Below are 14048 nucleotides of genomic sequence, written 5' to 3'. Positions count from 1 at the left end.
TCAACTGACTTGAATGCAGTAGAATCAGACAGACAAAGGATTGTAACAATAAGAGGAAATTTTATACTACTGCTACTTTGGAAGATACCAAACTGATTTGTGTAATACAGACCACTGAAGGCTCATGTACACTTCAGATAAAAAAGGGATAAAAGGGACTGTGAATTTTGTCCATTGTCACTTCCATTGAGATGGCATTAGGAAGATGTTTTATGGCTGATATCAGTAGGACAGGCAAAACCTACTTCAAGATTCATTTTAGTACCTAATTGGTGTCTGATATATACAGCCTAAAAAGGTGTGAACCTGTACTTTCAGTAAAGGAGCTGAATACTTTTTCCACCTTTTACTGTGACTGTACAGAATTGTATCTCAGCTTTTGAGGGTTGGTAAATTATTTTCTGAAAGAAAACAACACAAGAACCAACATCAACTTTCACATTTATTCCCATTTATTCCCCCATACACTGTATTTCACCCTGGATGGATTTGGTCACTTCCGGTAGGCAAAATAGGACCGCCCACTGTCGCTTACGTCACAGGCAGCGTGGCGCTCGTTAAGCTTTTGTCGTAATCGCGCTTCACTGTCACCGCCCCCATCCTGTCAGAGCTATTCCAGACTAGAAGGAGAGTGGACGTACTTCTCCTATTTAGCGGGAACAGACGCCTACCAGTACCGGAGCCAGCCGTGCCTATAGCCGCGTTGCGTCTTTGCTTTTACCAGAACCAACCAACTCTGAATTCGCATTAAATATGTCTAATATCGTTTGTTGTCAAACGCCTCAGGTAAGAATTTGATTTTTGTCTAAATTATGCTGTTTTGTGTCTTTGTCAAGTCACACGTGGAGAAACCATGAAATCAGTTACTGGTTACAGTAGGTGGTTATGTGGCCATCATTCTTTAGCCACATATTAATTATGGCATAAAATGAATGGTAGAAAACTGGTGTCTTTGCTTAGATTGGGTGGAAACTACTGGAAATGAACGCCTCTTAACGTTACTGGCGCGAACAACGTCACACAAACCGCCACTTTCCGCATAACGTTACATTTAGAGATTATTAACGACACGGATGTTTAGCTCACATTGCCAGCTACCGGAAGCTAATTCTCGCATTGGATAGGGACACATGACAACGACTGAATGTATTCGCCATGGTAATCAAGCCGGTGTGACTGTCTCATGGCTCCCCATAGCAGCAGGTTGTCACGCTAGTAGGCTAACATGCGCTAGCTTCCAAGCGTCTCCATCCCTCTTCAGGCTGCTAGCTGCTCGGCACCAGCTACATACCTGCCTCGCTTTTAAGCTTAAGTGTTTGCATTGTCTGTTCTTCCTGACCCAGTTTCTGGTGGCGGGACGCATGTACAGAGCAGCTAAATTACTTCTGGCACACCGCCAGACATCATGGCCCTAGTACATTACTCCACCAGAGGAGGAGACAGAGAGATGAATGGCATTGCTTTGCAGCGAATGGACAAACATGGAATACATGTCCAATTGTAAGACTTGCCCACTGGGGGATGGCAGGGTGGATAACGTAGCATGGGTACATCCTGTCCTTTACTCACCCTCCATTCAGTGCCATATTGTGTCAGATTTTATGGGCTGTGACCAGTCTTGACATAAAATTGATGCCTCACTTTTGCTGTCGACGTTGAGCATTATCGGCGGTACTGTATCGATTGTCTAGTTAAGGAAATCGGCTAGCCTGAAGAGCTTTAGAAAATAGGCTCCTGGCTCCATGTTACCTTGTGCCATGGCAGTATTTGACCGACTGTTCTGTTAATCCGGTTGTGAGGATGGAAACCACGTGGAAATTTCCCAAAATAACACACTGTAGATTCATGATTTTATGAATAGAGATTTTTTTTTCTAAAATTTTAACGATCTTAAGTCGTAATGCTCAGACATTTTCATATTTTAATTAATTACGAGGAAAATCAGTTCTAGTTTTTGAATGTGGGCAGGGTGATTCTGATTTCTCAAAACGGATTTGACTTTTTCCTCATTTTCATTGTCATCTGTTGTTGCATTTGAGTTATTATAGTATGTCAGTATGTATGTTATGTTTGCTTCCTCCTTCACTTTTCTCATGGTCTTATTAGAGCAAGGTGTTCAAGATGTGGTAAATTTAAGTGGTAAATTTCCACACAGTAAGACTGGGGGAAATCTGGCAGTGCCTCTTTTCACCACTGGAGGGGTGTCAAACAAGCATTGATTGTTAAGTGTCAGACCTGCACTTTTGTGCCTGACTAATCAGATGGAAAAATGGAGAGAGAAAATACATTCAGAGCTACCCTCTGTGACAAATTTGGGAACAATCTCACTCTTTCTCTTTCAGGCTTTTGTTCTTTCTTCTTTGTTCCCTGGTTGTTAAGCGCATGCCCATAGATCAACATATCCAGCTCAAAGTCTGCCTGGCAGTTTTGTGTATAAATAACATTTGTTCACTTACTGACCTGATCTGGATAATTGTTATTTCACCATTCTCAGTCTCAGTCTAGTTTTCATTTATGAATGTTAGGCCCACAGAAGTGACCAAAGGGCTAACCATTTCCTTAGAAAGAAACCATTTAATACATATGCAGTGTGTGGTATGCTAAACACAGCATTTTTCATGTAGCCAGACTTCATACCTTAGTTCTTGTTTGCTGGTTCCCAAAGTAACACTGGTGATGGTGTAGATTAATATTATTAGAAGATTACTATACAATATTCATATCACAGCTGTGATTACGGCAGCAGCTCTGTATTAAGAAAGAATTATCTAGAGAACTGACGGCATAGTTTGCCTGGCAGTGCCTGTTGGTTAAGTGTTGAAGAGAGAAGGAAACAAGGCAACAGGCAAGTGTGGTGGAACCATGTGGAGGAGTTCAGCATTTGAGCCTTCACAAGGAGTCTTCTGCCAGATGTTGCGTAAGCACTCAAAACTGGGTCAGTGTTCCCTCCATCCACACACGGACAGGGTAAATTATAGCTTGCCATGCCAACCTTACTGAAAATACAGTTGAGTGCATTGCAAAAAGACTACATTCTAAGACGTGCCATCATGCTCGCGCATTTGCCCATCAAAATGTGTGGCACGCATCCCAGCAGTCTTATCTTGGTAGTTTTACCGCCTTTCACACATCTTTGCCAAACCCATAACCGTAGAGCAGTATGACGCCCTTGAATGTTCAGTGTGTGTTTAACTGTCATTCGCATGGCTTCGGATAGAAAACTGTCAAACAAAATTCTGCTAACGGTGAGTGTTGTCAAATAGTGCAAAGTACCTTTTTTTTTTTTTTTTAGAGCAATCCAATAAATTTTTCATAGTTCATTTTATTCCTTCTCCCCCTTCAGTGACGTTGGCATCACCCACTACTTGTACATTCTGTCCTTTTTATTTTCTCTTCGCACTGTGCTGTGTAACTGTCGTCAAAAGGGTAAAGGGATAAAAAAAGAGTTTAAAAACTGTGAGGCTAAATAGTACAATCTCAACATAATTCTTCCTTTTTTCCTTCTGATACTTGACTTGTGGTTATTAAGCTCCCGCTGTGCAGTGTGGTTTCGAGTTTAGTGGGTCACTGGATTTGAGTATTTTGTTTTTTCGATCTGGCTAAGTACATGTATTTGTACTATGTGGGTGATTTTAAATATTGGATAGACATTAGTTTCAGATGAGTGGCACACAAGTCATCACCTTGCATAATGTTGTTTTATCTGGGAGGGAAATATGTAAAGCTAGATTTTGGCGGCATTGTGATTTTCTTGTTAAAGCAATTGCTTGTCCCCTTTTCAACATGTTCTGCTGTTAAAGGGATTATTTACTGAAATGGCATAGCTCATGGCAGCAGAAAATAACTGTCGCTGAATTCGAAGTGCGCCGATGTCTTACAACCCAAACATTTTTTTTTTGGTCAGATGAAAACAAATTTCATAGAAAAATATTACTTCAGTACAAAAGTGCCTGTCACAAATGGACCTGGGTTTGCAAGAATGTGTTTGTATACCTTACCTCCAAACCATCTGACTGTGGAGCAGATGGTTATTATTTCAGCAGCATACAAAGAGTGTACTGTTAGCCTGCTTCAATGTCACTCTGGCTGTCTTTTACATTGTCTGTATTGTGCTAGCAGATAACTATATAAACTGAAGTCTACTCATGGATTATGTTTAGTGCAGCTGGACAATAAAAGGTTATAGATAATGCTCCCACAAGATTAAAGAATCAGTTTAATTATAAAGTCTTTGTTTTATATTCTCGCTGTGTGCTTGAGTAGAAGATTGTAAAATGCCTCTTTTCTTACACTATGATTCATATGCTGGTATCTGAAACCTGACAGATGATAGTGTCAAGTACATTACATGTGCAGCAGTTGAGTAAATCACACAAAGCTAGGCTACCGAGGAAAGCCTTGTCACATGGCGTGTGGATACAGTTTCACACTGGGGCAGCTGCTGTGGTCTGTCTTGTCTTCTCTTCCCATCTGAGATGGTGATAAAAATGTTGGAATTGCAGTGTAATTTATTTATGGAGCTTCTGTCTGCAGATGGCATAATGGTGATGTGGTTAGGCCTGAAGTAAGGTCAGTTGTGTTCATTTTTGTTGGTACAAGTTAATTTAGTGCACTTTTGTTTTGCTCATTTTGAGCTGCCTTTAAGCTTTATGGCTAGTGAAATCCAAACTGTAAATAGCGGAATAAGATATCTTGAGATGGAGAGGTGTGGGATGATATCTATTGGATGTGACATGCATATGTGGGTGGGGCTTGCGGCCCATGGTTACATGTGTTATGGAGCACCTAGGATTGCCAACCAGAATTCATAGTGCAGCCTTGCAGTTGCATAAAAAACCAGACCATCACTCTATCTAACCAATGACTGGCTTTGGAAATGCTGCCATAAGTTCCTTCCTGCTGTGTTTTCCTTATAGGTCAGTGCTTGAATGAAAGAGTCCCTGTAGGGAGGAGCCAGCCAAAGGGGCTTGTCACATAAGATAGGGCTGGAGTGGCCTTGCTTCAGAGAGAGTGGAGACAGAGCTGAAGGCATGAGACGGATTAAACGGTCTTGCTTTGCCTGGTGGGACGTAGCAGCAGGTGTGGAGATTTGAAGCGCTTAATGGAGGCTGTTACAAGGGAGGAGTATCAAATGTGTGGGCTTAGCTACCAACACTGTATGGCTTTTGGTGTACAGCATACTGGAATAAAATGCAGAATTCCAGTTTTCTTCCTGATCTTGATGAGGATAATGAGATGAAGTCAATGTATCTTGAATCAGATCGTCTGTCCTTGAATTTTGTATGCATGTGGGGAATATGGAAACATTGTGAGTTCTATGTGTATGTTTGGAAAATGTTTGGCTTGTACAAAGGACGCTGAAAGAGTGGAAGAGGAGGAGGGAGGGCGGACAGTGTTCTCATCTGCCATCCCATGCGCGAGGTCGCCTTGATTTACCACGTGGACCTGACTCATGCTAGCATTGCCTGAGAGCCAAGAATAGGCAGCATGAATTTCAAAATAAGATGTTTGCCTTTTTCTACGTAAGAATAATTAACAAAACTCATGTCCCCTTTCTCCTTTTTTCCCTAGGTTATAATGTATGACCAACACAGAATAAGTACAACTCTATAGCCAACGGGATCCCAAGGACTTGATTACAGTCGCTTCAAGCCTGATAGTTTGTCCGTGCGGCTGATCCCCCTCTCCCTACTGATCACGCCCGTGTAGTCGACTGGCATTTCTTCCAACAAATTCCCATCCCTCTCCTTGGGTGAAGAAGACTAAGTTCCCCTGTGATCTCAGTCTGCTTTGCCTACCTTTGGTTCCTGTTCTACTCTCAGCAGTGGTACTTCCCTGGATTTGCATTATTCTGTATTAGGTAAGGCCATGACTAATGCATAGGACAGATTATAATGCACATTACAGGCACCTAATCCTAATCCTCTCTCTGGTCATCAATTAATAAAGCCAGCTATTACAATGTTGCACAGCTGAAAACATGTTGGAAAGGGTGCAGAAGATGAGCATGCTGGGTAGTATTGTTTTATGTATAAAAGAATCATTCTTTTTTTTTTTTAATTTTTAATTTTTTTTTTTTTTATCTTTCCTCTTCAGGCATACCATCAAAATTTACCAAGATGATTCCAAATGGTTATTTAATCTTTGAGGATGAGAGTTTCCTGGATTCTACTGTGGCCAAAATGAATGCTCTGAGAAAGAGTGGTCAGTTCTGTGATGTTAGACTGCAGGTACGGTTTGATGCAAACACACACAGTCACACACACTCACAGACATGGGCTGTTGCACTTTTCAGGGAAACCACTGAATCATTTTGTGAAACATAAGAGCAGTGCGGCAAGGTCAGCGTAGAGGATAAAATGTTAAAACATGTTTGACAATACAAAACAGTTTGAGACGCACAATATGTCCGAGCAAGCTAAACTTGTGTTTAGTTAAAGAGATATGCTGCATAGTTCCACGGGGCAGAGTGATGAATGTTATCTATTTTGTTCATATTCCAGGTGAGTCAAACTTGGAGACTAAAAATAAAAGACTCATTTATGTTGATGTTTTCTGTTGTTCCCACTGCTCTCATACCTCAAGTGTGAGAACCTGTTCCCACCATTTGTATAAGACCTTTTGGAAAGACTTTTGCAGCCAATCAGGAAGTCGCATTATTTTAACAAGAGGATCTAATCCCTAATAATTTTCAACTCCTAATTTTTAACTACTGATCATGTTGCTTTTTTATGATAGGCAGACTCTCTCTGCAGATCAATATCATGGATTTCTTTAGTTGCCTTTGACCCCATCATTGTTTTCTATCAGTGTCGTCCTTTAAGAACATAGACAATTTATTTAATTCATTTAAATTTGATTTAAATTTATTTAAATGTTTGTTTTCTCTCCTCATTTGTCCAGGTGTGTGGTCATGAGCTGATGGCTCACCGTGCTGTTCTGGCTTGCTGCAGTCCCTACTTGTTTGAGATCTTTAATAGTGACATTGAGCCTCACGGAGTCTCACATGTCACTTTTGAGGACTTGGACCCAGAGGCTGTGGAGATCTTGCTCAACTATGCCTATACCGCCCAGTTAGTAGCACATTTGGCCTTTGACCTTTTTGTCCCTGATCTTATCATTGCAAAATTCTCAACATTTGAAAATGATTTACAGCCTCGGTTTCTTTGTTTTCTGTGCACAACACAGACTAAAGGCAGACAAAGAGCTGGTCAAGGAAGTTTATTCGGCAGCAAAAAGGTTCAAGATGGAGCGAGTCAAACAGGTATGTTGTTGTTTGTGTGCCTCGATTCAAATCCAGTGAGTTTTAACTTGATCCTTCAAAATGCAGAAATTAAACATGTAATTTACTACAACATCTCACACTCACTTCTCAGATTTGTGGCGACTACCTGCTGTCTAAGATGGATTCCCAGAACGCCATCTCCTTTCGTAACTTTGCCAGCTCTATGGGAGATGCCAGAGTTTTGGCCAAGGTCGACGCCTTTATCCAAGACCATCTACTGGAAGTGTCTGAACAGGAGGACTTCCTCAAACTTCCCCGCCTCAAGGTACTAGATAAAATTATAATATAAGACTTTTGTACAAGTACTTGATACCTAATTTAGAGTTGGAGCCTTTCTTTAATCATGAAGCTACCAGGCAGCTACCGGTTGCTGGCAGTTGTCTATTTTAGTCCCTCTTTGCTCTAGCCAGTGTTGGAGGTCTTGTGTTGAATAACAAATGCTGGCTTAAGCTTTGTATTTTTACCTTTCTGACTTTGACATGAGATTAACAACACTTAGTATGAAGGTGTGCCTCATATAGATTTTCCTACTGCTAAAGCCAGCTAAGAGTGTATTAAGGGCAGGGGGCTTAGACATATGCAATATTAAGGCCTTGTCGTAGGCGGGTTACATAGTGTAGGTTTTTGTTCAATGTGAGGACTACACAAGGTACTTTACTGAGTCAACTGTCTGAGGCTGTTTTAAGTCGGATAAATCACCTGGAGCTGTGTTGGGTTGGAACCTAAACATGTTTACTGTTAGGCCTCCATTAATCAGGGCCCTGATTTAGGATTTTAACATAAAACATTTGTTAATTACAGCTTCTCAAATATGTCACTGTAAATTGAATATCCTGAGTATTGGGCCAAAGAAAACTGAAGATATCACTTTGGACCAACACTGACACTTGATATTTATTTTGGAAACTTAAAGATCCCAAATTAAAAAGTGATTAATTGGAACAATTATCTATTAGTAAACCATTTGTTTGTTGCAGTCCTAGTTCGTAGTGAAAATCCAATGGTAAAGTTAACCACAAACTTGTTAAATGGCCTGCATTGATGATTATGATCAATGACCGACAGCTGTTTAGCCCATTAGGTAATTGCTGGAGTCCCCCTTAGGTCATTTGAAGAAACAAAGGAAAATAATTACGTTTATTTGAAGAGAAGACAAAAAACAGCAACTTGGGTCTTCACCATTCAAACCAGTCCCTCCCTCTTTTTGACATTTCAAATACATTTCATCCAGGAACAAAGTAATGAGTCAAGTGCTCCTAAGGCTCAGGTTAATTAGCAATTAGCCAGTAAGATCAAGTTTTCTGGTAGTAAATGTCATGGTACTGATTTGCGTTATTCCTGCTGTGCATGAATCTAACTCCTGTTTCTAACTGTGTTTACAGTTAGAAGTAATGCTAGAAGACAACCTGACACTGCCCAGCAATGGCAAGCTCTACTCAAAGGTGCTCAACTGGGTGCAGCGTAGCCTTTGGGAGAATGGAGACCATTTGGAACAACTGATGGAGGAGGTCAGTACTAGTCATGCAACTCTCAGGTCAATCTTTGATACTAACCTGCCCCTTCCCCTCCTTCTGACTCCTGTTTTTGACATCAAGAAGTCATTAAGGGGACTGGAATAGAAATAGCATGCCATTGTCATGCTGCTATGTCAGGACTGTTCTTTTTTTCCCTGTGATTTGTTGAGGTTTTTGCAGTAAGAAACTCTGTACCCCTGACCCATACTACACATTAGAGGTGAGCCAAAAAGAGCTGCTGTTTGCTCTTGTTTTTTGTTTCAACTGTTCTCTTTTGGGTATGTGGTTGGTTTACATACAACCCCATCTGAGTATTACAGTGCTGTTCTCCGCTGAAACACAAAAACACAGGTTCTCAAAGGTCTGACCCCTGATTCTGCTGTCTCACTGCCACTTTACTATCTGAACAGGTGCGTGTTTGTTGCTCCAGCACTAACAGGCACTCCTCCCCATTGATTTATCTCTCCTGTAGGTTTATTAGCAGCAGCAGGAGACCAGACTGAGGAGCCAGGACTGAGCCACCAGGGTAATGAGTCAGAGAAAAGAGAGGGAGGAGAGGAGCACTACTGCCTCTCAGCAGCCTCTCTTTGCAGCCAACACTGTGCTCCCATCTGTCCATGCCATACATACAGATGCATCCCATTTCTGCATTTAAAAGAAAACATTTCTCAAACCTTTAGCAACAAATAGAATTAATTGTATGTCCCTTTGCAGCACATAAGAGTGCATGCTAATACAGGTCTATCTATCCTGTTATGTTCAAGAAACACTCAAATTGGGCATTGGACAGAAAACGGCATTTCACACAAGCATGGTGATTTCTTTAGAGAAAAAATATATTTCGCAAGACAACAAATTAATTGTTAACCTTCTGCACTTCTCACATTCTAAAATCTTATAGGAGCCTTTTCCTTTTATCCTCTTCTAAAATGTTCCCATGAGATGGACAACCGAGTGACTTCAATCTATTTCCTCAGTTATTTTGTCTGGCCTCAGCAGAACAAGTGTAGTTTTGCTTTTATTTCTTGTTGGATTTAATCTCTCATGAAACCTGGATTTAATCTGTAATGTTCAAGCAATAGCTTGATGGTTGTTACAACAACACTACTGTCTTTAGTCATCTGGATTTGACAGCCTATTGTGGCTGCAATCACAATGACCAACTTCTTCAGCTAGAGGACCGGTTTCCAAGCAGCACAGGGGGGAAAGAGGGCCACATGCAGCCCCTCATCATCCTCTTCTTCTTTCTTCAGAAGATTTTTCCAGATGCAGCCTTTAATTCATCACCAGCTCCCTCTTTTTTAGATGCAAATTAAGAAGAGTCACTGTCAGATACCTTCTTGAGTTCAAACATTTAACCCACTCTTTGCAGTGGCAACAGCGTTTGTCTTTTTAAAGGAAGCTTTGCACTCAAGGGACTGATGATCCAGGCCTTCGTTCCCTTCCCCCCCTCCTTCTCTTCACAGCACTGCACAGCACAGCACCCCCCCCTCCTCCTCCCCCTTTCTCCCCCTTATGCTGGGGCTCTCAGTGTGTTGCCATGGAGACAGCCACATAGGTGTGTTGTTCCTGTTTGTCTTTCAGGTGCAAACGCTGTACTACTCACCTGACCATAAACTGGTGGATGGAGGGCTGGTGATTGAGGGGCACAGTGAGGTGTTTGGTGGCGAGGAGGACCACCTTCAGTTTGTGCAGGTACTCAACAGCAGCTTGTGCCTGGCTTCACTGAAATGAAGTCTCTACCACATTGAGCTTGGCAGTGTGTAACTTTACTGTACAGCTTGTGCCTGGCCATGCATAAAAATACTACACAACCTGTGCCTGGCTTGAAGTAAATATGGCTCATTTAATAGCACAGTTTAGCCACAATGTAAAAGCTAATGTCTGTAGATTAGCAAGAAATGAGCTATGATGCCTGCCTGGCTATGCTGTTGAGCACATATTAAAACCATATTTGATATTTTTTTTATTTTTTATTTTTTTTTAAAGCTAATCTCAACCAGTTGGGTGTGGGCAGTGATGGCTGTCTCTGCCTTTTTTTTTTTTTTTTTTTTTTTTTTTTTTTTTTTTTTTTTTTTTTTTTTTTTTTTTTTTTTTTTTTTAACCCTCTACAGTATTTTTGAGTTGTGACTGAACTGTGTGCTGTAGCGTGGTCTGAGACAGTTTGCAGTGCTGTGTTGTTGGCTTCAGATGGCTTGAGATTTCAGTACATACTCGGGACAAGATTAATTCAGGTTCATTATGTCACGTCTACATTAGACCAGCTGGATCAAAGCGTAGGTTGGGTATTATTAGGTGGTTTTAGCCACGGGGGGGCCTGTGGTGCAAGCTTGGCTTCTGTAGCTGCGCTGTGCTCTTGCAGAAGAAACCAGTACGAGAGAGCACCCAGAGACAGATGAGCTGCAGCTCCTCAGGAAGCCTGTCGCCCTCCAACCAAGCAGCAAATGCCCCCAAACAGACCGCCAGGAGAGAGTGGAAGTACATTGCCTCTGAGAAGACTACAAGTGAGTGTGTTTTATGAATTACATGTGCTGTATGTGCACAGGTCTCTCAGATGCTGCACAATAGCAATAGGTGAGATTAAATTCAAAAGTCTGGTGGCTTTAAGACTTGAAAACTAAACCACTTTACTTGAAAAGGCATAGGATCTCTATTTGGATTTAACTTCTGGAATTTGTTTAAGTTTATTTTTTCCTCCCAGAATTATGAGCTTAATCTCAAAACCTTTTTTTTCGTCCTCAAGAGACTAAAAATCTTAAATCTTTCCTCCAGACAACACCTACCTGTGTCTGGCTGTGCTGGACAGTGTGCTGTGTGTGATCTTCTTGCATGGTCGCAACAGCCCTCAGACCTCTCCCTCTGCCACCCCCTGCCTGATGAAGAGCCTCAGCTTTGAGGCTCAGCCTGAGGAGCTGGAGGAGCACCCACTCTCTCCCATGCATTATGCTCGCTCCGGCCTGGGCACTGCAGCCCTGAATGGAAGACTCATCGCAGCAGGTTGGTGCTACGACAAGATTAAAATCTGTTATCGTGTGAGGTATATCATTGGTAGAGTTATATGTAGGTCCTTCTTCACATACTCTATAGCTACATGCACTCCTGACTTAATATTCAGTGACAAAATGACCTTAAGGTGCTCACTTCCTTGTGTAGCATCAATGCCTGAACTGAAACTTGGTTTTTGTAAACTTCTTTAGTCAGGCTGACCATTTATTTTCTGTTTAAATATGGGGAGAAAAAAAGTGCAAAGGAAACACAGTATTCTTTAAGTCTGATCCTGGTACATCTTCCTGATCTTGCAGGAGGCTACAACAGAGAGGAGTGTCTGAGGACTGTTGAGTGTTATGACCCCAAAGAGGACCGCTGGACCTTCATCGCTCCCATGCGGACTCCAAGGGCTCGATTCCAGATGGCTGTACTCATGGTACAGTACATCATTCATCTTTATCTCAGAGTTATTGACTCTACAATAAAGTGACACTTTGAATATTGGCCTAGAATTGCACCTACTCCATGTGCAAACAGGTTTCACTTGTCTTGTGCAAATACTTACCTGCTACCTGTTCAAATAGTTTGGTTTCTAAATTCAGTTACCTTAATGTTAGTAGGTCCCAAGTATATAAGGCAACAAAAATTTAAAGAGTATTTTAGTGTCACATTTATGTATCACCTCATGACTTGTCCATTGGAACCTCTCACAGGGTCAACTGTACGTGATTGGAGGTTCAAATGGGCATTCTGACGAGCTGAGCTGTGGGGAGTCATACGACCCACATGCTGATGAGTGGGCTCAAGTACCAGAGCTAAGGACAAACCGCTGCAATGCAGGTCAGTCCCTTCCGCAAGTTTTAATTAGCTGATTGATGCATATCATGATCTCTAAGAAAAATGAAGAAGACTCTTTTAACTCTGTATCTGGTTTAGTTCATTCCTGTCTTCTCTGTTTAAAGGTGTCTGCTCCTTGAACAACAAACTCTATGTTGTGGGAGGGTCGGACCCCTGCGGGCAGAAGGGCCTGAAGAACTGTGATGCTTTTGACCCTGTGACCAAAACCTGGTCCAACTGTGCCTCCCTCAACATCAGTATGTGTCCACACAGTCCCATGTATATTCCACCACATTTCATTAAGTTTGAGACACATTTTTGAGACACGTCTTTGTGTTTTTTTTTTTGTTTGTTTGTTTGTTTGTTTGTTTTCTTTAAATATACGTAAGTGGAGCTTATATCGTTCTCTCTGGGAACTTAAATTGCTGGAGCAGAGAGAGCATTATGTTCAAGAATGAGACTTAAAGTAGGATCACAGTTCATCAAAGATCAGCCTGTAGTCTTACCAGCTGTAACAGTGTTGAGTACTTTTGATTATAAATCTGAACAGATTTTGTCACCATGATGGCATCACAACTGTGCAAGATATTCACGAAACTTTACAGGAGTGTAGTTGAGATCAAAATGAAGGCAGAGTTCGAAGATGGGCACATGCTGACCCATGAGTACTTGGTAATCATTACTATGTTATTACATGTCTACTCATGTAATAATGTAGTAATGACTGACTGCTCACAGGTTGGAACTTCAACATGTTGATGGGCGTGAAGGCTGTTAGTCTAGTGAAATTTGCACCCTGAGGAGAAATGAAAAATTGTATTCATGAAGCAATTTTTTTTTTTTTTCCAGGGAGGCACCAGGCAGCAGTGTGTGAGTTGGAAGGCTTCATGTATGTGATTGGAGGGGCGGAGTCGTGGAACTGCCTGAACACTGTGGAACGCTACAACCCTGAGAACAACACTTGGACCCTCATAGCTCCCATGAACGTCGCTCGCAGGGGAGCCGGCGTTGCCGTCCATGCAGGTAAGCCCACGAACAAAACATGTACGCTGATTGAAGCATTCATAAGTCATCATGTCATGTGGGAAGCTGACAAAGTTTCATGTTGAAAAAAGAGGTCGTTCTCTGATGTTGATGTCTCTCACTCTGTCCAGGAAAACTGTTTGTTGTTGGTGGCTTCGATGGCTCTCATGCACTCCGCTGTGTGGAGGTGTATGACCCCGCTCGCAATGAGTGGAGAATGCTGGGTAGCATGACATCTTCACGCAGCAACGCAGGGGTGGCCATGCTGGGCGAAACCATCTACGCCGTGGGTGGCTTTGACGGGAACGAGTTCCTCAACACGTTGGAGGTGTACAACCCTGAGACAGACGAGTGGAACGACTGTGCCAAGCCCCTGTCTCCCCTCTCTGATTGAAGGGGGG

The 14048-nt window shown here is 41.9% G+C and overlaps 1 protein-coding gene across 2 annotated transcripts; it reads left to right on the top strand.

Moving 5' to 3' along the window:
- Positions 1 to 604: 604 nt before the first annotated feature.
- Positions 605 to 14042, top strand: ivns1abpa (influenza virus NS1A binding protein a). 2 transcript variants are annotated; one of them, XM_023394545.2, is made up of 15 exons: positions 605 to 786; positions 5572 to 5860; positions 6097 to 6230; positions 6904 to 7073; positions 7189 to 7264; positions 7377 to 7550; positions 8668 to 8793; positions 10384 to 10494; positions 11162 to 11303; positions 11572 to 11796; positions 12102 to 12223; positions 12501 to 12627; positions 12750 to 12881; positions 13474 to 13647; positions 13779 to 14042. In XM_023394545.2, exons 3-15 carry the CDS (start codon positions 6120 to 6122, stop codon positions 14039 to 14041), a joined length of 1953 nt encoding a protein of 650 aa, XP_023250313.1. In that variant the 5' UTR covers positions 605 to 786; positions 5572 to 5860; positions 6097 to 6119; the 3' UTR covers position 14042. The 2 variants fall into 2 exon arrangements, with proteins under 2 accessions (XP_023250313.1, XP_023250314.1); XM_023394546.2 differs by lacking the exon at positions 605 to 786 and adding an exon at positions 5000 to 5079.
- The last annotated feature ends 6 nt before the right edge of the window (positions 14043 to 14048 follow it).

This window comes from Seriola lalandi, unplaced genomic scaffold (genome assembly GCF_002814215.2).
Source record: "Seriola lalandi dorsalis isolate HSWRI2012SDOR001 ecotype SW California unplaced genomic scaffold, Sedor1 jcf7180002054949, whole genome shotgun sequence".
NCBI lineage: Eukaryota > Metazoa > Chordata > Actinopteri > Carangiformes > Carangidae > Seriola > Seriola lalandi.
Note: the sequence above shows the minus strand (reverse complement) of the source record. Positions and strands in the feature narration are given on the sequence as shown.

Bases quoted from the DNA above. Each gene is read 5' to 3' on its own strand.
- ivns1abpa (XM_023394545.2), top strand. From the start codon at position 6,120: ATGATTCCAAATGGTTATTTAATCTTTGAGGATGAGAGTTTCCTGGAT. The intron at 12,224-12,500 runs GTACAGTACATC...AACCTCTCACAG, and splicing joins TCCAGATGGCTGTACTCATG to GGTCAACTGTACGTGATTGG. The intron at 12,628-12,749 runs GTCAGTCCCTTC...CTCTGTTTAAAG, and splicing joins GACAAACCGCTGCAATGCAG to GTGTCTGCTCCTTGAACAAC.